This window comes from Chaetodon auriga, chromosome 20 (genome assembly GCF_051107435.1).
Source record: "Chaetodon auriga isolate fChaAug3 chromosome 20, fChaAug3.hap1, whole genome shotgun sequence".
Taxonomy (NCBI): Eukaryota; Metazoa; Chordata; class Actinopteri; order Chaetodontiformes; family Chaetodontidae; genus Chaetodon; species Chaetodon auriga.
Genome location: NC_135093.1, coordinates 12247375 through 12270034, shown reverse-complemented (window position 1 = coordinate 12270034; position 22660 = coordinate 12247375). Strand labels below are relative to the sequence as shown.

At 41.8% G+C, this 22660-nt stretch overlaps 2 protein-coding genes across 2 annotated transcripts; both read right to left on the bottom strand.

The window, feature by feature from the left end:
• Positions 1–695: 695 nt before the first annotated feature.
• LOC143339379 (glucagon receptor-like) lies at positions 696–4101 on the bottom strand. Its single transcript, XM_076760563.1, has 12 exons — positions 4029–4101; positions 3827–3934; positions 3546–3667; positions 3190–3296; positions 2771–2927; positions 2466–2625; positions 2155–2215; positions 1971–2040; positions 1785–1876; positions 1471–1609; positions 1267–1308; positions 696–842 (listed from the first exon to the last, which is right to left on the bottom strand). Exons 1-12 carry the CDS (start codon positions 4054–4056, stop codon positions 771–773), a joined length of 1158 nt encoding a protein of 385 aa, XP_076616678.1. The 5' UTR covers positions 4057–4101; the 3' UTR covers positions 696–770.
• A 6251-nt stretch (positions 4102–10352) lies between these two features.
• On the bottom strand, positions 10353–22376 carry nlrc3 (NLR family, CARD domain containing 3). Its single transcript, XM_076760112.1, has 19 exons — positions 22156–22376; positions 19937–20104; positions 17844–18107; positions 15928–17674; positions 15754–15840; positions 15407–15490; positions 15209–15292; positions 15016–15099; positions 14812–14895; positions 14440–14523; positions 14238–14321; positions 13878–13961; positions 13551–13634; positions 13186–13269; positions 12815–12898; positions 12604–12687; positions 11273–11356; positions 10868–10951; positions 10353–10751 (listed from the first exon to the last, which is right to left on the bottom strand). The coding sequence occupies exons 2-19, from the start codon at positions 20058–20060 to the stop codon at positions 10661–10663; spliced, it is 3405 nt and encodes a 1134-aa protein (XP_076616227.1). The 5' UTR covers positions 20061–20104; positions 22156–22376; the 3' UTR covers positions 10353–10660.
• Between the last annotated feature and the right edge of the window lie 284 nt (positions 22377–22660).

Genomic DNA, 22660 nt, shown 5'->3' with positions numbered 1-22660 from the left:
AATGAAGTTCATGTAGCAAAACGGACACTGTGCCAACTGTGCGATTTTGGAATATAAGTCCAAAAAGGTTTTAAATTACCACCAAATACATGTTGTAAAAAAGACACTACATATAGCTCTAGTGTAGATTAACTTTACAGTTTGAAATTTACAACTTTTTCCAGGATTTGACTTCCTGTTGACTATCCTGTCATTCGGCCCATCTCTCATTATCAGGCTAGTGATCACCCCACGCACCACTTTGTTAGACAATGCATTCCCAGTTCTGCAAGACACCACACATTAAGAGAGTCAATATAATGAAATATCTTTTAATTTTTATAGTCCATTTGTATTACATACACAATTTTACAACTTACATAACAATTGTTTATTCACAAATTTACATGTTCACAGTAAACCACATGTAGGCTACTGTTCATATGCACAGCGAATGAAAGAATTCAGTCTGAATCTATAGCATGAGGGAGTAACTCCACAGGATCTTGTAGATGAATTACAAAAGACACCTGCATTGCTACAGAGGATTGTCCAGTGTCATTCTGATGCTCCTGCTGCAGAGTGTTGTCTCTGTCTACTACTGATGGACAGTGCAGCAAAGAATTATCAGGCTGTGGTGAAGTTGGCTGAACTTGTGGTCTAAAAATCAGTGAACTCTCAGGAGTGGGTGAACCGTCAGGCATTGCCCTCATTGTTGTGGCAGATGATTTATTGCGCTCCGGCACTGTGGCAATGGATAAAGTGTCTACTCGAGAATCAAGGACGGCTAGTCACTGTCCACAGCATGCAATCTCAGCCTCTATCCTCCAGCTGCGCAATTTCCTCTTCAGCTCTGTTCTCACCTGCAGTGTGGAGTGGAGGTGAGCCATTTCACAGTTCATGTGTCATTTCATGCACCCAATGTGTGACATTTTCCAGTCTGATTCTTGAAAACTGAACTGAAACTGAAAAGTCATTCACCGTGTTGTCGATCAGAACAATTAGCCAATCTAAAAAAAAAAAAACCCAGCAAACAAAGTAACAGCATACTTAGATGTGGGAAATCAGACCCCTGGTCAGAAATGACTGGCTAAAATATTAAATTTTGCCTTTTATTTTATTCTGATGCATCCTTAGATGATCTGCCCAAGTGCAAGTCCCCACCTGACAACCCAACATGGGCTCCTTAGGAAGATGAATACACATTCACCCATCATTTTCCAATTTCTTGGAGTTGTCTATCAGATACTGTGACTGGTACAAATGAGAATATGAGATGAAACAAACCTCTTTATTGGCATAGCAGTAGAGTACAGCCACAAGAAAGCCCTGCAGAGAGGCCACAAGAAATATCCTTTTTAGTTGAAGCATTGTGTACTTTATTTGCCGTACAGGAACACATTAGATAATGTCTAAACACTTCCATTATTTTAACAGAGTCAGACATATCAGCGATAGCAAGCAGTCACTCTCTGGTCCAACAGAGCTTACCTGAAATGAATTGAGAAAAAGGGTGAAGAAGACTTTAATGTAGCGCAGAACACCTGTTGTCTGTTCATCTGTAGCAAAAATGAATATGATCTCATGAATCCCAAACAGAGGGATGAGAGTAAGGGTTGCCTTGGCAAGCCTAGGAGGACAAATCAAACAGCAGAGCAATTTGTGAAATCACACCATCCATCCATCCATACATACATCAGCATTTATTTTTCTTGCTACGTATTTTTGTTTCCCCGTCCTACGAACAATCCATCGCTGCTTTTCTGCAACACCCAGAGTCATGGAATTAGCAAAAGACAACTTGCCGCAGTTTGTAATCAGGGTATCCACTGTGGTTGTTGGCTCGTAATTTGGACAGAATGACCTTCAGGATCTTCATGAAAATCAGAAAGTTGATCTGTTGATCAGAAAATCAAAAATACCAACTGCTGTATCATATATATATATATATATATCATACATATCATACTAAAATGTCAAATGATCCTTACTAGTGAAGCAAAAAGAATCGGGAAACGAATTATCCACCAGTAGTTCATGTTCTCATTCACAGCCCAACACCTGAGAAGACAAGGCATGTGTTACCATTTCTCCACTGTCTAATCTTGATGAGTGGGGTCAGGGGGTCTACACATGAAGTGATCAGGCACATGGGGGGATGCTACACACACTTACTCTTTGTTTTCTTTAAGTAGCTTCATCACTACCCAGGGAACCACAAACAGAAGTGGAGTTCCTAAGATAAGGACATTAAAGATTGAAGTGAAACTTTTGCTTCCATTGCATCCATCTATGAAAACTACACTGAGGTTGCAGTTACAGCTTCCACTGTTGAAATGTGTCTGCTTTTTAAATGTGAGCTCTTATGCATCTCTGTAGTTAGTTGCTCTTTGGTGTAAAGTGGAATTCAGTTTTAAAGAATGGAAAAGGGGAGTTGTCTCCTACAATTCAAGGGGATGAGTCCCAGAAAGATAGATGGAACTTACCCCAGCCGAGACAGATGTACGGTAAGTATTTGTTGTTGTCGATGAACACTGAGGCAATAAGCACAGAGTACAAATAAATTGCCTCTCCGAAGAACCAAAAGTGATTGGCCAGGACACAGTACTGCATCAGTACCTGTGCTACCCTGCAGCCAATAGCAGCCTATAGATGAAATGGACATAAAAAAAAAAATACATAAGGCTCATGTTTAAACTCGCCTCACCGCAGTATCTGAATGTGTTTCCATGTATCTGCACTTTCAGTGGTACTCTACAACCAAACCATCATTACTAGATTTCAGATCTACCTGGTGAGTGAGCATCTCTCTCACGTCGGTCTGTTTCCTGATCTCTCGTCCCCAGTGGCGTTCCAGCATGGTGTCCTTAACAATGACGGACACAGCTCGCAAGATGAGGGACAGGAAGAGGTTGGCATGAATGTAGTTCCTGGTGCAATGTAGTTTCCTGTCAGGGGACATTTAAGTACCAAAAATTTGAATTTTGTATATCAACACTTTAAATATGTGTTTTTTTTCCATGAAACTCTTTTCTTAATTTCAATGGGTTCCTTCTTTTTTTAACTGACCTGCAAAAGCACATAATATGCACAGATTTTTTTCTTATTTTTTCCCCCCAATACATGATAATGATGATTTTGGCAATTGTCTGCTATCTCATTTGTATTTCGAACTGATGCTGCACCGTCTTATCAGATCTGACAGCTTACCTAAAGCTCAGGAGAATAATAAGTGCTGTTACGAGTGTGAAGAGGGACACGGAGTAGCCGACAGTGTACAACATCCTGAAGCTCACCATCAGTTGCTTGAACCACAGCTGTGAAGACAAATACACACATTGGTGGAGGTAGTCAGATTTCCTCCATGTTCTCCTTCCTGTATTGGTTACCTGATGTTTGATGATGGCCTGTGCCTGGCAAGAAACAACCCAGCAGTGCCATGAATGCTAAATAAAACAAACTCTCACTCAATAGAGAATACACTCAATGCAAATGCTTGAACAATGAGAAGCGCTCACGGCTGCAGCAAATTAACCCTCGAGCTGGAGACATTTCGGTCGCCTTACCTCCTGAGATGTGACCTCTTTTTCCTCCTCACACTGGGTCATGTCCCTCCACACCTGTCCGCTGTCCTCTCTGTCCCAGAGGCCATCAGAGCCACACCGCCGACGCACAACACCCACGGACACTGCAGGAGAAACGGTCATTACCTTCTCATTCTTAATTAAGGTCACATAGGGTTGAAACCAATAGCAACAAACACTGGGCAGAAGACAGTGCCCAGGAGCACATTCGGATTTCACTTTGTTGTTCTGCCAAAGTCAGACTCACTAAAAGTGTGATTTACCTTTGTCATACCAGGGCAGGTAGAAAGGGCATGAGATGTTGACCACAGAGCTGGCAGGAGTATCCGGCCAGCAGGCGTATCTGTCAAATGTCCTGTTACAGAACAAGCCTGCAAGAAAGGCAAACAATGACACACTGGAAAGATTTTCCACATCTTGTCCTATTCACCTGTGCATGATGACTTGAACGGAGCTTCTCCATACCTTGAAGGGGCGGCTCATTTTCCATCATTCTGGCACATTCTTCTTTATACTGGACCCACTTTTGATAAGTCGTCTCTAGGACTTTCCCACTGGCCATCTCTATCTGTAAGGACGTTGACATAGAAAATACTTCAGAAAAACCTCCTTTGGCTGGGAAAACAAATGTCTGAAGACAAAAAGTTCTAAAGCTGAATTACTTCAAAAGCCATTGAAAACTAACCTTAGGCATTTTGAGAAAGAGCAGGCAGATCACAGTCATTATGTGTGTCCTGTTCATGACTGTAGACTTGTTCTGTCTGATCAGGATGGCTGAGAAGAGAAAAAAAACCCCAAAAACAATTCTGTATGTAAATCATGTGCTAGCCTTTGTCATCTGTAGCTGAAAGACATTTTTGGGAGTGTGTATCCATCCATCAATTGATCAGCATTGTCTATAAAACTTCAAAAACACGTGTTGTTGCAAGAATTTCAAATTGGACTGGAGCCTTTGGACCCATAAAAGCTTAAATTGTTGTAGATTGTGGTACTGCTTCCTGTATATCTATCTTGAAGAAAGACTTCAAATATAAGTTAAATTGGTGCCTGCTGCCCAGCAATCTATCGTGTCCTGAAGTTATGAATTACCGTCCATTTTCTACTCTCAATTAGGTTTCCTATCGAAAGCACTAAGCTTCTTTCACAAACTCTTACATCTTGACATTTTCTGGCCACTTCACTGGCTTTCATGAAACTTCTCTAATAGCATGAAACATGAAAAGCCTGTTCTAATTTTGTCTGACCTTTCCTTTTTTCCTATCTCATGACCACACATACACCTTGTATCGCTGATGGGGCCATGCACTAAGCTGAGAATCAGTTTATTTATTCATCATTATCATTTAAATTCCCTATTTGAGAATCTGTAAACTATGAAAATGCTAAATATGAGCTCCTGGACAGTCTGTGGCAGTCTGCGTCTGATGCACTGATACATAACGTCCCATAGATACTCAGTTGGATTTAGGTCAGGGCCACTTGAAGGCCAGTCAATGGCATCAATTGCCTTTGTCATCCAGGAACTGCCTACTCACTCTGGCCACATGAGGCCGGGCATTGTCCTGCACCAGGAGGGACCCTGAGCCCACTGCACCAGCGTAAGGTCTGACAGTCACTCTGAGGATTTCATCCCAGTACCTGATTGCAGTCAGGGTACCATTGACTATGACATGGAGTCTGTTTCTGACAGTTTGGTCAGAAACATGCACACTAGCAGCCTGTTGGAGGTCATTTTCTAGGGCCCTGGCAGTGCTCCTCCTGTTCCTCCTCGCACAGAGGAGCAGATACCGGTCCTGCTGACCAGCAGAGGCCCTTCTACAGCCCTCTCCAGCTCTCCTTGTGTAACAGCCGGTCTCCTGGTTTCTCCTCCATGCTCTTGAGACTGTGCGACCGCACATATGGATGTGCCATCCTGGAGGAGCTGGACTACCTGTGCAACCAGAATGGGCTGAAGGTACCACCTCATGCTGTCAGTAGTGACAAGGACATGAACAGAACTCAAAACTCAGAGTCAGTCAGGAAGGACAGAGCTGCGGCCATCACAAGCAAAACCATTTCCTTTTTGTGCGTTGTATTGCTTTTGCCTCTCCATTGCACCTGTTGTCACTTTCATTTCATTCAATCACTTGTGCTTCCTGACAGGACAGATTTATTTCACTGAAGTTTAGCTGACTTGGTGTTACACTGTGATGATTAAGTGTTCCCTTATTTTTTTGAGCAGTGTAGTTTTTGACCATGAGCGAGGGTAAATTACCCATAGGACATGGATTTTTTTTTTTTCTGTTTGTCCCATTTAAATATTACAGCTGGCAGTGTGGCCTATAGTGGTGCTGTGTCCCCAGATAAGGTCCTGCTATAGTGGAAGTGGTTTATTAGCAAAGTGGGCTCAGAAGTCCAGGTCGTCTGTGGCAGCCGCACCTCAGGCTCAGCACAGCCTGTGTCTGTGTGTCAACAGCCCGCCAGCACAGATTTGCTTTCTCTCTCCTGGTTGGTGGCATTTGACAGTCAGTGCCTGTGGCAGCTCAAGGAATGAGAGCATGTTGGGTTTAATTTCTTGTAAATCCTGGAGCTGCCCCATGTGGAGCTCTCCCCTGCTCTGTTTGACATGATGGCAGGGAGCATAATGTCACTTATTTATTTATTTATTTTTTTAAATCTGCTTGTCATGAACAATTTGAGGGCTTTACACAACCTCCTTTTCCACACCCCTTTATATCTGACACCTAAAGTTTCAAGGGTGGGGTATCCCTCCGAAACTCCACTCAAGAACAGATTTATCCTCAAAAGTTCAGATCCCAAACAACTCAACCTCAAGCTCACAAGTGTGAACGAAGGTCAAAAACAGTCGAAACTTTGTTGTCTGATCAGGTATGAAAGCCACAATAGAAAATCCGCACATAGCAAGCTTACATGCTTTTAACTGACTCAGTTTTGCAGCACTTCAAAACCCTTCCTGCCCAGAAGTCGCCTATAAAGTCAATGACTATGACCTTTTATGTTATGTACAAGCACGTTTTTTTCTGATCCATATTGCTTGAGTCAAATCGGGAAAATGAGCGGAAAAATATTTTTATTGGCCATCACAAGGTATATGCATTAACCGAAAAAAAAAAAAAAACAAAACCCTCTCACATCGTAACATTAATCGTTAACTTTCACTTTCTTTCTTGCAGAATGTTGAGGTTTAATATTTCTCTTAAACTGCTGGCTGAAATGTTTTTTTTTTTTTTTTTTTGCAAGACCCCCTTGATTTTGGGGCATTTTACGCTTAAAACAGTTCTAGTATGTTACTACTGAAATCACATAAAACAAAATATTTGCATGCCACTTACAGATACACGGTCCTTTGAAATGGAGAAAGCTGCTGTCGGCGCTGCGGTGTGGAGACGCTCCGTCCTGAGCGCATCTGCACCTGGAGCTGCGCAGAGTGCTTTATGTGGCTGTGACGCTGCCCAGCACGAAATGCCTTTCATTATAGTCATTACAGTGTGTGTATGATGACCAAATTTAATAACAAGCATCTCCTCACAACAAACAGCGTGCTTTAGCTATTAGTGTCCTCTAAAATGATCAGGTGCTGCGTTCACGCTCTCTTTGAATCCCATAAAATGAGCGATTGATAAAGGGTTATAGATTTTGTCACGTGTCATTCTTCCTCTAAAGCACAAGTGGGAAAAGGCTGCCTCTAAATGCACGCTTTAAATGAGCAAAAGGACGCATTTAATTCATAAATGGATATGTCATTCAAACCTCAATCCTTTTTTAAAAGTGGGTTTATGTTCGACTCAGGCTTTTACTGTAAATCAAAGAATCTTAAGAATTCAAGTTCCTGCATGGAAATCATTATATAATCTATAATTGAAGTAGAATTATTTATAGAGGGGGGAAAAACACCCCATTCATCCAGGAGTAATGCCCTCTTTGTTATCACTATATACAATCCACGTGGTGTAATTCAAACACATTTATGCCAAATGTATGTCAAGATGGTTATAACTGTGCTGCAGGAGCTGCAGGAGCTGGATTGGGATGAGGCACAATGCGATCTCGTTTGCAAACAATCCCTCACACAAAGTTACCAGTTCAAGAAGCGCCAACATGCATATGCGAGCATCTCGTACCTGGACTAAAGTACAAGGAGACAAGAGCATCATGCAGTGTCACCTTGCACCCTTAAGAAACTGTTCTTAAACTTGTCAGACTGAGTATACAAACTAATAAAGTAATCAAATGGATGGTTAAATGAATAAGGATTTAGATGTTAAACCTCCTGTCTCCCTTGGACTATCTCTCTCCCCTGGGAGTCTGTATGGTATGTGATTGCCTGAGTGGAGACAGGTGCTCCCTCTTCAGCTGCATCCTATCCTGTAATCAAAACTCACAGACTTCCAAAGGCTCCTGCTCTCAGTCTGTGCTTAAAGCCCCTTTTTCTAGTTTGCATTTGGTCATTGCCTATTAACCCAACTAACCCTATCTCTGGCCTCCCTGCAGTTCCGTCTGCTCTGCTCTGGACCCTGTCTCCTGCTCCTTTGTCTTGTCTGCCCTGCTCCAATGCATCGGACTCCTGTTCAGTCCAGAAGCTTCCTGGATTCCATTGTGAACCAGCTCGTCTCTGCTATTCACTCTTTGGTCTCTCTGCTTGGCTTGGCCCTGGCTCACATCTCATTCCTTATGTAATAAATTACCTTAAATCTCTTATCTGACTCTGTGACTGTGTCTGCACCTAGGTTCACTAGCTTAGCCCCTTAACAGCTTGGTTCCCGAGAAGAACCTTGCCAAACTTTGACTTCAGTGTTAGAATTTCAAATGCTATTGAAAGGAGGTGAGCTTACTCAAATTTACATATATCCTCAGTGAGCTCCTGAAATGGTACAGCACAACCGGATCTCACTTGCTCTCTAGTTTCCTCTCCCTTTTTTCAAGCTTCATAGTTAGGTCCTTTTGATTGACAGGTTTTTAGATGTTTGTGTTTTGTGCAGTAAATGTGAAAGAATCGCAGTGGTAATAAAATCATGGATAGGTTCCCCTTCTATCTTTGTTTACTGTCCTCCTCAAGAAATCACTCCTTTGCCACAAGAGTAATAGGGCTGAGGAAAGCCAGAGCACAGCCCCTCAATAGATGTTTTGTCATTTATGTCTTCATTCTAGTTTATATTTCAACCTGTTCATCCTGCAGTCTGTTTCTGTGATTTCATTTCTCAGAGCCCGACCTCAGTTGAACTTTTTTTTTAATTGTCTTTAAGAACCGGAAAGAGCTGAAAAGAGGCTGTGCCGTCCTCTCTGCATATTAATAGTGACTATTTTTCGGTGTTGAAGAATATGTGGAGACTTTAGGTAACATGAGGATAACGTTGCATCTGATGAGTCTAGCCTGGAGGCTAAGAGTGGGAAAAAACAGATGCTGGCTGAATGAGAAGAGAGTTGAGAACAAAGTGGCAGGACTGATGAGAGCCAGGATTGATGCTTGACAGCAGCAGAATAGATTTTTAAACAGAATGAAAGGACATTAAATTGTTATTTGAAACCTGCATTGCATTTCAGTGTTATTACAATTCCCGATGTAGATTTAGGGCAAGACATGTTTATTTGTAAAGAAAACCTCTATTTGTGTTGTGATTTTGAGAGGCTGCTGACAAGAGAGTCAATTGGAAGGAGAGAGTGATGATGAAAATGGATGGGAGACGGTGTAAATCTTGGGCATACTTGTATTTAACAGATAGGTCACTTGGTGATACACTTAAATCCATGAGGCATATTTTATGATAGGCATGACTTTGACTGATGTTGCTCTTTGGTATGGGTTACCCTCCTCATATTCAGTGAAATACTTGCACAAACTTTTACCCTTTTTAGTAAAGGTTAATGTTCTACATACTGCAACCTGTTGTACCTGAGGGGAATTTATCAAACACAAAGGACAGTGGGAAAGAAGGACATGATACAGGGAATCTCAGGAAAAATGAGAGGGTTGGCAAAATGAGTGAGAAATAATGGAATAATGGGGTCTATTGATGCTGCTTTACATTCCAAATCTGGGCTTGTTAAAGGATATTCAGCTGTATGAAGTCACACATTATCTCTTCAACTGACAGCAAAAAGCAAAGAAGCTAGAATTACCATCATCATGGCTATTTTCAAAAAGCTGCCTCAGGGAGGTGCTCTGTGAGTTTATTGACGTCTCCTTCCTGAGAGCTCAGCAGGAAAAATACCAGAAATGGATTTTTGATTTATTGTAGATTTATTAGACAGCTGAAATTTGACAGAGGGGTGAGACATTGTTGCAGCCTGGATATGTGATATGACTGATTGCTGTATTTTGTCCATCCCGTGCTAACAGTGGGCAAAACATATATTAATTAGAGGCCTTGCAGTGATGGTCTGCATGTATGTTTCTGCCACTGCTGATGTTTTGCACTTATAGCAAAGTACAGTAATTATTATACCCACTCACTCTGCTGTTCTGTGCTGTCACTCTAAGGCAATTTGTTTTATTATATATATATAGTTTTTTTTTGTATGCATGTGAGGCAGCTGTAACCAGAAGCATTATGTTTACAGGTTGTACATCCTGGCACAGTCACGCGTACGTCTGACGCATCCATGTTTAACTGTTTGTAGCTTCTTTGCGGCTACATAAGATAGAATAAAATATATGTTCGCATTTATAACACATAAACACAAAGAATGACCTCAAAGATATTGAGTTCTCATGAAATAATGTTTTCACTATGAATCTTATACCGTCAGCACAGCAGGAGTGTAAATGACTGTGGAATAAAACTGCTGCGTGAATGGCAGAATCCATTTTATTTCCACACACCCGCATTCATTTGTGCAAATAGAGCAAACGTACAGAATGACATCTCAATTAGGACAGCTTATCTTTTACCTCAATAATGACGTCACAATAAATATGAAAATATCAGTCTAAAAATACAATGCAACTAGTATAACGCTTACATAGAGATATCCAAGTATCAATATACGGCTAGAGTTTAGTTAAATAACATCATTAACATGTACTTCTGATAACACTGCCTGCTGTTATTTCTGTGCTGCATATGTAACCTTCCTCAGCAGGTGCTGCCTTTATCTTGTCAGATGTCGACCATGCAGCTGGGCGCATTGGCTCGTATAGCATCAGATATGACCTTTGCTCCAGACTGTCCAATGCCATTTCCCTGCAAACTGCAGCCACAGATGTCAGTTTGAAATATGAGCAGAATGACAGCACGTAGTTCTCCGTGAAATGCTGCCCTCACACACATTACAGTGAAGAGAGAGGTGTGAAAAAGAAAACTCACTTGATGTATGTCAACTGGTGGTTTCCCTTTAAGGCTGTTGCAATGAATATGGCTCCATCCATACCCAGAGAGTTCTCCTGCAGACTGATGGTGCACACAGAGTCAGATGTCCAAGAATTTAGATATATAGACATAATCTAATCTTAATCAAAAGAAATACATTTCAATTGACATTAGCACAATCTAATAAACTACAACCTGAATTCCCCCAAAAATGCTTTTAAAAAGTGTCTTAAAATATGTTTTTCATGGCAAAGTAGGTGAAATAGACTGTAGGAAACAAACTAGAGCAGTGATTGGGGTGTCCTGGCTGACAATGGCAATGGCAGGCTTAATGCTTCCTAACTGGACAAATACTAAAATTTTGCTTCATGTGGATCATGATAAACTCTCGGCAGGACTTACTTCAGCGACTTGAGGCTTCTGTTGCTTTTCAGTGCGTTGGCCAGAGCTTTGGCTCCCTCCATCCCTACAGTGTTCCCACGTAGACTGAAACAGTGGAAAATGTGCAAAACACAACAACATTGGTTGTACATAAATGGCAGAGCATGTTGTGATGCTGACAGCAACAATGAAAGAGAAGTACAAGATGTTTTATTGGATTATTTCTATTTTAGTTTGTGGACTTTAGGGACAAAAGACATCTGAACCAGATATTTCTTTTGCTTTATGTCACTTCCTTTAAGTGTTGTGCAACACAGGATGCAATCTTAAAATTGCTCCTTCAGCGGGGTCTGGGAAAATGATAGTTTACAATGAGCTGCCTTGTGCTCAAAATGGAGAGGTTCATGAAGGGCTGAAGTCTCACCCCTCCTCATCCTCTGTTCTGTCAGCTGTCACCTCACAATGCATTTTCTGATTGATGTCGCCGTTTTTGAAAATCTGAGACATGACGCAAAGTTTTCTGTCCATATTTCAAGCCTGCTCTTCAGTGCTGTGCTATTAGGTTGGTTTGTTTTTCGACTGTGCTGTTCTGTCAAAAGAAGTTGCATTATTTGTAGTCCTTTTTGCCTGATTCTAAATTATCTGCAGACTGAAACACATTTTAATTTCTATTAAATTGAACTTTCCATAAACAAAAATATCTTTTTGGGCTGAGAATGACTCTTGATGATGATTTAAAGCGTAGTACAGACATACAGAGAAATATATATAAACAATAAAGGTGTTTATAGATAAAATAACCACACAAGAATGCAGATTTTTGGTTAATCCAAGAAATTAAATACCTGAAAAACCACTATACTTCATCACACTGGTTCAAGAATCATATCAAAATTCAGAAAACAGCTCTGCAAATTGATTTCCAACATTACCCACAGTGGTTTAATACAACCAGAGATGTTAGCTACTATGTAATAAAACAAAATCTCTCACAAAAGGATGTGAGCTGTGCCAGACCACAGTCAGACCAGTTCAACTGGGTGCTGGCATTGTCAGGCTTAAATAGACAAGTTCCAAATCCAAAACGTGGGACCAATAAAGTCTGTAACGCAGACAAACAAGAGTGGTTTTTCAGACAGAGTAATAGATGGAAATGAGCTTCACCAGGAGGAATAGTGCTCATCATCTCATCAACCCAAGAGTCCTGAGTGGTATCATTTGAGCCAAATGATGGCCAGTTAACACAATCAGCTCCTGTGAGGAGGAAGATTGAGTTCTGCTGGTTTGAAATACTATTATTACACAGTGGCTGAATGCCAATTAACAAGGGAACATTTAGAGCTTAGACTCACTCTAATGTTTGCAGGGTTTGGTTGGTCATCAGAGCTTTAGCCATTGCAATGGCGCCACTTGTGCCCGCTGAGACGCCCTGGAGACTGAAGAGAAGGAACACAAAACAGTAAACACGTGTAATAATAATTTCTATAATAACAGAAATAGCAAACTGACAAACATAGAAAGATTTTGGCCAATCACAACTTGATCAACAATTCTAATGCCAACCACAGTGTGCGCAGAGACGCGTTGGTTTTCAGGGCTTCAGCAAGAAAAATGACACCTTCATTCCCAATGGCATTCTCCTGCAGACTGCAACAAAACACAAACACATATAGGCACAGAGGCAATTAGACATAACAAAAACACCCTGTGACTGGAATTTCTCAAAATTGTTGAGCAGCAAATAGGACCACGATCAGTCAATAAAATCCTGTGTCTCATCGGTTGCTTACAGTAATGTCAGCCCAGACTTCCTCGACAGAATACAGCGTTGAAATTTTGGAGGGATTCATTTAATTACAGAGAAAAGAGAACGTGGAATAAGAGGTGTGTGAAGTGAGGAGGTCGATGGTAGATGTCTGAACTATTGGCCTTACTCCAAGAGCTGCATTGTGGCATTGGAAAGGAGTGCGTGGGCCAGAGCTTTAGTGGCAGAGGACTTGATGAAATTCCACTGGAGACTGCAGAAAGAGAAAGAGAGGCACATTAAGGTCAACAATGACATATGTCATTTTCTGTATGTCCCATGCACGAATAAATGTAAAGAAACATTACAGATAATACGGTGTGATTGCATAACTTGTTTGCATTGAAGAGAGCTTGGAGAGTAGAGCGCTCTGCTTGATTGATTCAATTCATGGACCATTATCGTGACGCTCAGGAACATTTTATTCAAAGCAAATGAAGCTGTTGATGCCTGATCTATTTGTGTGCTTGCGTTTGCTTTACAAGCCTCACTTACTGCAAAGAAGTGAGGCCTTGATTGAACTTGATTGCGCCGGCTATAGCTTGAACCCCTTCATCATGCAACAGGTTGGCTGTGAGACTGAAATACGAACATACATACATTCAAAGACACACACATATGCACAGTTAATATTTCGCAGACAATCCCACAGACTAAAGAGAGAGTACTACTTCTTCTTTGAATTGTAAAATTTGAATGGCACCACATTTTAATAGCCGTCAGCTGCATTCCATAGTCAGAGGGGGTGACATTTTCCGAACAGCTGGATATTTCCATACCTCTGTGGGGCATTACATGACTCATATTAATGAGGTGACTCACTCGAGGTCTTGCAGAGAGTTGTTCTCATGGAGGGCATGGGCCATGTTCTTTGCTCCCTCCACACCGATTGAGTTCTCCCTTAAACTAACCAGATTAAAAAAAACAACATAAAAGACAGGACCAAAAATCTCAATTCCAAGGAGGTCTTATGTCCATATATGGCTCATCGTATTTGGCTAGTAATTACTTAAATGCAGCATGCAGTGAGTAGAGCCCCAGTATTACTATGGTGTCTTACCCAAAGTATAACGCCACCTGTTTGACTACAGGTGCGTTGTTGTAGGATCAAGTCCTGAATGACATCAGCCTTGGTTTGTTAGAAAAAAAGCTACCTGAAGAAGCATCAAGCTAAATACTCACTTCAAGGAGACAAGGCCACGATTCAGCCTAAGTGCTTTGGTTAACGCTGTCATCCCTCTGTTGCTGATTGAGTTGCTCTGGAGTCTGGCAAAACAAAGGTTAAATGCTACTGTCATATCAAAATGCATTAGCAGTAGACTTTTGAATAGAAGGTCATGGAGAATGAGGAGGCTACAATGCACTCCTGTGCAGAGGTACTGACTCAAGCGAGAGCAGCGTGTGGTTGACTGTCAAAGCCTCCGCCAGAGCGACTGTTCCCTTGTCCCCAAGCTGATTGCTGCAAAGACTGCAGACAAGAACAAAAGTAGACTGGATATGTTATGAAAGAGTAAAATCATCACTCTCGATCATCAGCATGTGTCCTTATTACAGGCTCTAAACAAAGTTATTTGTTATTTGGAATTTTCCCTCGCGGGACTAATAAAGGAGTAATGAATTGAATTGAAATTGAACTGAATTATTTTTGCTTTATCCACTGTGCTAAATGTTAAAACCAGCTTCATAGTATGTAAAGTGCAGTAAGATAATATTTCAAGATTAGTATGGTGAATGAAGATATTAATAATAAGATTACATCAGCTTCATGAGAGTCCGGTTTGTTTTCAGTGCATTTGCAATCCATTTGGCTCCTCCTGCTCCAATGGTGTTCTTCTGTATGCTGAATCATTACATACATGAAAAAAGAGAAACTGGTCACTCCACATCATAGAGCATGAACAGACACATACACTATACACAGGACTGCAGAAAACACTAGTAAAAGGCAGCCAAAACTCACTTGAGAGACATCAGTTTGCGGTTGCACTGCAGTACCTCTGCAAGCGCTTGAGCACCTTCTTCCTCGATGGCATTGTTCTGGAAGCTGATGAGTGGTGAGGGAAAATGAGCAGCTACACCAACTCAGAGTGCTGCACTGAGATTCTGTAGGATCATTGTCTGCATAAACCAGAATCTATGGCAATTATACTCACTTGATTGATACCAGGACTTGGTTCATTTTCAGAGCCTCTGCCAGGAACTTTGCACCTTTAGAGCCGATGTTGTTGTTCCGGAGACTAAGTAATAAACAGGCCGTTAGATGATATACAGTAATATAACAACTGCAGCAATTCAGTGATTTGGAGGTAAGTGCAAACCAAGCCAGAAAGTATTCAAATGAGAGTTCTCACTTTAGAGAAATTAGTGTCCGGTTCACCAGGAGGGCTCGACTCAGAGCTTTGGCGCCTTTGTTGCTGATGGCATTCTCTGCCAAACTGAGAGGATAAATGAAAGAGGTTATAATCATATGGTACAAAATATTAATGATAATCACAGTCATCATCATCGCTGCACCAATCCCACAATCACATGATAAGGGGTAATGATAAGTGTCTATTCTAATCAACAATACTGAGACTAACTTAAATTAAAAACATTAAAGTGTCATCATTTATGTGAGCAATCAGGCAAGTTCATTGGATACAGTGGTTCAGAACTATTAGATAGTAAAATGTTCTTTGTTCAAGTGTGATCTCACCTTATCTTTTGGATATGGCAGTCTTTGGCACTCAGGAGACTTCCCAGCAATTCCATGACATCGTCTTTGAAGTTATTATTCTCCAATCTGTGGAATAGATAAGTTATCAGTGCCATCCATCAATCTTTCTCCTGAGTTTTAGTTGATTAGAAAATGGTGCTTCAGGTAGCTGACCTGAGGTGGCTGCAGTACAGCAGCTGTGGGAGCAGACATTTCACTGTTGTGTAGTTCAGAGAGCCTGTTAGGTTGGTCTGTTCACAGCACTCTGGAGATACATGCAGCAGGTAGCCCAGCACAACACAGTGAGCCCGTGTTAACTTCTTTGCTAGGCTACCAAGCTGTAAATCTTCCTCTACACTTCGCAACAGCTCTGTATGTTGCAGCTCCTGTAAACAATATGCCAAGTTGACTGCACGTAGGGACACCACAGCACCTCCGCTGTCCAGGAGGCCTTGTAAGAACCCTCCTGCCCATGCCTTCTGATTGCCATCATCCTTCCCAATGACCAGAAGCCCAGCAAGAGGTTTCAGTGCCACTGAGGACAGCAGGCCCGTTAGGAAGCGCACAAACACATCCAAATGACCGTCTTCGGCTTGTTGCGAGTGCTGAAAGGCACTTCTGAAGTGGTTCTGGAAACCAATCTTGGGCCAAGACATAGTGCTCTCTGAGAATAAGTCAAAGATGGCCCGCTTGGAGGAGACATGGTAGAAAGTAGCTGCAAGAAACTCCTGGAGAGTCAAATGAGTGAAGCGGTATGTTGTGTATATGGCTGACTCCTCCCGAACAAGAACTCCAGTACCAAGACTGCACTGAGTTAATAGTAAATCTATCCCATAGGCCCTGAGGTCCTGCTCACTGAAGGTGTACTTGTGTTTGAGGAGCCCATAAAATGCCAGTCGTCCAAGGTTCCCCAGCAGTTTTCGATTGCTCGCCTGAAGGTGCTCCATTTTTACAGGCTCCCTGCCTCTTGGTTCACCCACTTCTGCCTTCATGGAGCAAAAGTGAGCGTACAGCTCAGTACAAGTCTTTGGAAGGCTCTCTTGTGTTCCACTCTGCATGATGTACACCAGAGTATCAGCTACTATCCAGCAAATGCATGGTATGTAGCACATCACCATTAAGATTTTATGAGACTCCAAATGTGCCAATATTTTACTAGCAAAGTCCCTCTCAGAGAAGTGGTGGTTCAGGAAGAGCTGGATGTCCTTCGGGCAGAATCCTGGGATCTCTGTCACCCTGTCAACCAACCCCCCAGGGATGAGTGAGGCCACTCCTGGCCTGGAAGTCACCCACACTGCCACATCAGGGAGCAGATTCCCCCGGATGATGTTAGTAACTAGGTCATCAATGGACACTTCTTTCTTTGGGTCATTGCAAGGAGCTGCATCTGAAAAATTTAAAGTGCAGCGGAATTCGTCCAAACCATCAAGTATGAGCAGTGTACGACAGGAGCCGCTCAGGATCAGACTGGGGTCTGTTAAATGAGGAAAAGCCATTTTCACCAGCCTCTCTGCAGAGAGTTTCTCCATTGAGTTCAGCTCGCAAAAAGTGAAAGGCAAGACAAAGCTCACGTCTGTACAGATGGCCCCTTGGCTCCACTGTCTGATGAAGTGTCGGACCCAGGTCGTCTTGCCAATACCTGCCACCCCGATCGTGAGGGACACCCTGGGAGGTAAACTGACCCGGGTCAGGGGCTCAAAGAGTTTGGCCAGTGCCAGCTGTCTGAGATGACTTCTTTTCCTTCCTTGAGTCACCCCCACCTGCATTAAGTCATGCTCCTTTTGCTGGAGGTCAGAAAGTCCTTCGACCAGAAGTAAAGTTCTAGAGGAGATGTTCAGCTTGGGGCAGCTGACGGAATCTCGTTCTCTGTACTGCTCATACCGCCGTAACAGCACCTCCTTATGCTCCTTCACCATGGAATCTGCAGAAAAGGAAATTGGCACAGGTTATTGTCAGTGCTATGAAAATTTGTTATTTTATGATTACCAAGAAGCTCCAACAACGGTCCCAGCTATTGCTAGATGATCTGCACTCTTTGAAAGAATGGCCAACACAAAGAGCAAATCCCATTTCAAGCACCTTACCCTTACCATGGTTTATGATGAGCTGGGCCACTGGAAAATCTGAACTCTCTATGAAGCCCCTCAGGACATCAGACCCTTGAGTGCCCTTGCCAGTGACAACAGTTGTGAGCATGTTAACCTGGTCCTGCAGCCGGCCCCCTTCCTTGATGCTGGTTTCCTCAGCTGAGCTCAGCACATCCACCTTTCTCAGGTGCGTTAACATCACCTCCAGGAAGGAGGATGTACTGAAACGCTGCAGCTGGACTTGATGCTTTTGGATCCAGCCAAGATCTAAACCAAGATGAAAAGCAAGGAATGATTAATGAGATGAATTAATAAAGACAGTTTCTTGAGCTAGAATAACCCTTCCTACAACAGTAGGAAAACATGTTGCCATATGAGAAAAACAGGTTGCATCTCTTCGTTTTTGTCTTTTTGTCAGACTTTATTACGGAGTACAGAAAAAAAATCCTTTGTTGATCCCTGATAAATTGAAAACTATAAACTGATAGCAATTTATTCAGGGACTGATGCCAGTCATTTTCATTATGTACACCAAAGGACAATAATTTTTGCAATAAAATGTATTCTGTTATATCCTGAGGGTCCATGCTGCTTCGTGGACAAAGTGAGACTTGTTTTTGTTGCATAATGAATTGCATTTGTGCATTTGCCTTAAACCACACTGAGATATGAAAGACAAAACACTTGACATACTGCACAACAGACAGTATGTAATGTCTGTCAAGAGAGTTGTTATTTTCATTGTTTAACAGCCACCATTACTGATAAAAATCTGATGTGACTCAGACAGAAATATTCACAGACTAATAATGTATGTTACATTTAGCCATGCTCAGTGACTTCCTTCCTCACTCTCTGATGTTCATGATCATCTTGTGTTTTCTGTGTCATCACTCACAGACGACAAAATAACCGTTACCTGGAATAAAATTACAGATTTCTCTGGGTTTGAACGTTGCTGGAAACATTTAGGTGACATATTTTACCGTTCGATATATTAACACAAACAAGTTCAAGATTTTCCCACAGTCTGGGACATGTAACACCCCATCACAATAATGACAGATCAATTCCAGCTTATTTTAAACTCCCTGCAACAATTACCACGAACAACAATTATCATCAGCGTTTGTGGTGATGGCATCTCCGAAAAAAGAGATTGCCAGCATCTCTCCCCAGCCTTAACTTCACTCTGCACTTTTTCACAGTCAATCCAACTGAAATCAAACACGCATTCAGACTCTTGAATTTAAAGCTATAAAAACCTGAAAAATGAGAATCTGCCAGGAGCATTTGCTTTGTCTAAGGCGACATCAACAGCCACAAAATCTCCTCTGGATATATAACAAAGATAAACTCTATTGTCTCTGAGTAGAACAAAAAAGCACTCCTTACCACACAGTCTGGTAAACGTCCAGGTAAGTGTTTCCAAAAGAACTTCACAAGCACCTCTGCCATTGTCTGCTTCTTAATTCTTCAGAAAGATCAAAATAATTTTTCTAACACCTCTAAGCTGTCACTGAGCAGTATCAGGGTTTCCCCCAGGAAACTTGTAAGCGGATGTGATGGGTGGTATGTCATATTGTGATTAATAGTTACTAGGCGACAGTCACAAACAATACCTTCACTCATCAAATACACGTTCTTGTCATTTGATTGAAGCTGCGAAGGATAGGCTGTCCTTTGATCTCATTTAATTAATCACAGCTCCTGTTACTTTACTGATAAGGCTGAAATCTCACCTCTGTGGTTTTGTGATAAGAACAGCAAGAATGTGAATATGAGGCAATACGATGTGGACAACATGGATGATAATGTCACATTAGCTGAGGGTTAATCAGAACTGAAGGCTGACCTAAAACTGGGGATCATGTTTTGGCTACTTCATGTAAAATCCCTTTAATGATAGATAGATAGATAGATAGATACATAGTGAGGTATTGACTACTGATTGTCTTCATCTAACTGTCAGCACTAGACATTGCTGTCTCTGGGTATGCTCCTACATGCTTGTCTGCTCAAAACCCAGCCAAAAAAAGACTAGAGGAGTTGTGGACAGCATGAGAGACACAATGAATTCATTAAAGGAAACTTACCTTCTGTTTCTGCTTGTGAAGAGACGGAGCAGTGGGCAGATTGAAGATCCACGTAGCAGTCGTCCTGCCACATGATGCGTTGGTTTCGGTCCAGGATAGAATCGTAATGTGCCTTCCTCTCCATGAGAGAGTTTGCTAATTTCTGCCCTCAGACGTCCCTATTTGTGTCTACACAACACAAAACAGCATCATTAACTTCCATAGACTGAGCACGAGAGGCTGTGACTCTTCACACTGTCTGATTATTGATGCAAGTATCAATTTACTCTATTGTGTATCAAGTCATGCATTACTGAGTACTTCTGTTGAAAAGTATATGAATAATTTGGTCAGAAGTTTTCACTGATAAGTGAAGCAGGTTTGATTAACATATGATTGTGTAGCTTTCTGCATGTGCACTGCAAACCGATATTCATTTATTACATGTGACCACTACTTTTAACCAGCATGTTACACAACACTCAGCTCAGCATTGTGGTTACAGCCATCAGGTTCAGGAAGACATTTGACATCCGTCTGAAAGTTCTCTTTTCTCATGAGCTAAATGTAATGGAGACGTAACGTCACAGCATATTTGTTGCAATTACACCTATTGACTCAAAAACACTTTAGATTCTAAACTGAGATAACAACAGATGTAACGAAAAAGAGAGAAATCAACCTTAGTACAGCCTTTAAAAAGCATCACTGATGGCAGTAACAACCTGCCAACGACCTTGATGTTTTTGAGAAAGTTACTCCAGCATTACTTGAGTTTTTGTCAAATGTCTAAATTAGAATCTGGCTTTCTTGCCAAAAACAGAGCTGGATGCCAGAAAAACGTCCATTCTGCCACTCGCTACAATCACACCTGCAATAACTGATTTTCTGGCAGCATCCAGCAGTTCCGGAGAAACATAATCATTCATTTAATGTTCTGTCTTCTCTGATCTAACAACAGTAGTGAAGGGAGTGTGGGTGACGTTGATCTGCATCTCCATAACTCGCTCTGCATCATGTTGAACTTACTTAGCCACACCCACTGTGGAATGATCCAATCACAGCTGAAGGATTTCATTTAAATCACTCTTTTAATGAAATTGTTTCACTTGGATAGATGTAACATCACGCAAGCAAAGACTGAAGATGCTCTTGAACAACATGACCCATTTTAAGCTGCACTTCCTGTCTCCTTTGTGGGCGCAGCTCCCCTCCAGCTCCACCCATGCTCTACCTGTTTGCCCAGTTTTGGATAAGCTGGGAGTTTGACGGGGTCAGGCACTGCCAAGATGGTGCCAGCACTGGTTTTACTATAACTTTAAGGGTCATGCACAGCTGCAAACGTGTTTTCAATTAATTTGGCTCACTGGGCTTTTGCTCAGGTAAAATAAGTGAAAACACCTTGGGGAGAGTGACCATGAGTGTGCAGGGCCTTTAAGGTGCTTAAACTATTTCACAGCCTTGACATGACCTCCCCACACTGTCCGGGAGCTTGTTGCAGGTTCCTGAAGCTTACAGTAATGCTTTATTTAGCTCACACACCCAGACTCTGGAACAGGCTCTTTTTAGCCATTAAAAGACAAACAAGCAGGCTATTTGATTCATGATTTCACATTACAGCGTATCAGCAAAAGTGCTGCAAAATAAATGTAAATGATGTTTGAGTTTCACTGAGACAAACGGGAAATGACAAGTGTCTTCCTGTGCGGTTTGTTGCTGATCACGTAATTTCTCTCAAAGGAAGCCAATTCAAAAACCCAGATCTCAGATTGAGACAGCTTAAGTTTACTGCCACTCTTAATGGCCAGTACCACTTGATAACATGCTGATTACATTGTAGAAATTGTGCTGGGGAGATTGTGAAACAGCTGCCACTGTGTTAAACTGGCAAACGCAAGACTGTAAAATTATACATTATCATCATCGGCAACAAGCACAGACAGAAAAGGCACTGTCATTTGCATGATGCAAGCTTGCAAGCAGCACACTGTGCAAAGAAATATAGTCAGTATAGTTGTATGTTACATAAAACATGTTAATCATGAGGTGCCAGTGTACGCCAGAAATACAGTAGTTTATGGCAAAGTGTGTGAAAATCTGTTTAAGATCTATTTTTTATTCCATTATCATTGGCCTGGAGCAGATATGGATTGAAGGCCATGATGGAAAGCTAAAGTCTATGCCTACAGTTACAGTTACTCTCAAAAGTTTAAGCAGTCCACACAACTCAGGTGACTCACCAGGGGCTCTCTGGAAGCTGTCTCCCGGCATCAAAGGATGTAAAAAGGTGTCCGTGCTGATGTTTTATACGGAAACCCCATAATTCTCACGAAAGCGGGTGCAGGACAATTTCAAATGAGAATTGGAGGAATCTCTAAGGAGTGAAATCTAGCTGAAGACGAGCAAAATGAAATGAGCCACAAACACAAAGCAGCTTCATTGCGACTCGGTACTGCTGCCGGAGAAGTTTCATGGTGCGGCTCCTTCCTGTCTGTCTAATCTGCTTTCCTGTGTTGCGGTTAGCAGGTTGAACAGCAAAAAGGAGGGGGGAAAAAACTTGCCATTGTGCTTACAATGTGACATCGTCCAAGGCCTGAATGTTTAACCCCACTTCAGTCGCTTCTATTTAGAGCTACCAATCAACTATGCAGTTGCTGCAGAAATTAGAGCTGCAAAGAGGGTAATGACATGATTACTGAGGTTACAGCTTGTCAAAGGGAAATGCAAAGAGCTGCAGGTTGCAAA

Bases quoted from the DNA above. Each gene is read 5' to 3' on its own strand.
- nlrc3 (XM_076760112.1), bottom strand. From the start codon at position 20,060: ATGGAGAGGAAGGCACATTACGATTCTATCCTGGACCGAAACCAACGC. The intron at 15,841-15,927 runs GTCAGCTACCTG...TCTATTCCACAG, and splicing joins CTGTACTGCAGCCACCTCAG to ATTGGAGAATAATAACTTCA. The intron at 10,952-11,272 runs GTAAGTCCTGCC...GTGCACCATCAG, and splicing joins AGAAGCCTCAAGTCGCTGAA to TCTGCAGGAGAACTCTCTGG.
- LOC143339379 (XM_076760563.1), bottom strand. From the start codon at position 4,056: ATGATGGAAAATGAGCCGCCCCTTCAAG. The intron at 3,668-3,826 runs GTAAATCACACT...TTTCTCCTGCAG, and splicing joins CCTGCCCTGGTATGACAAAG to TGTCCGTGGGTGTTGTGCGT. The intron at 1,610-1,784 runs GCAAGTTGTCTT...TTGTCCTCCTAG, and splicing joins TACCCTGATTACAAACTGCG to GCTTGCCAAGGCAACCCTTA.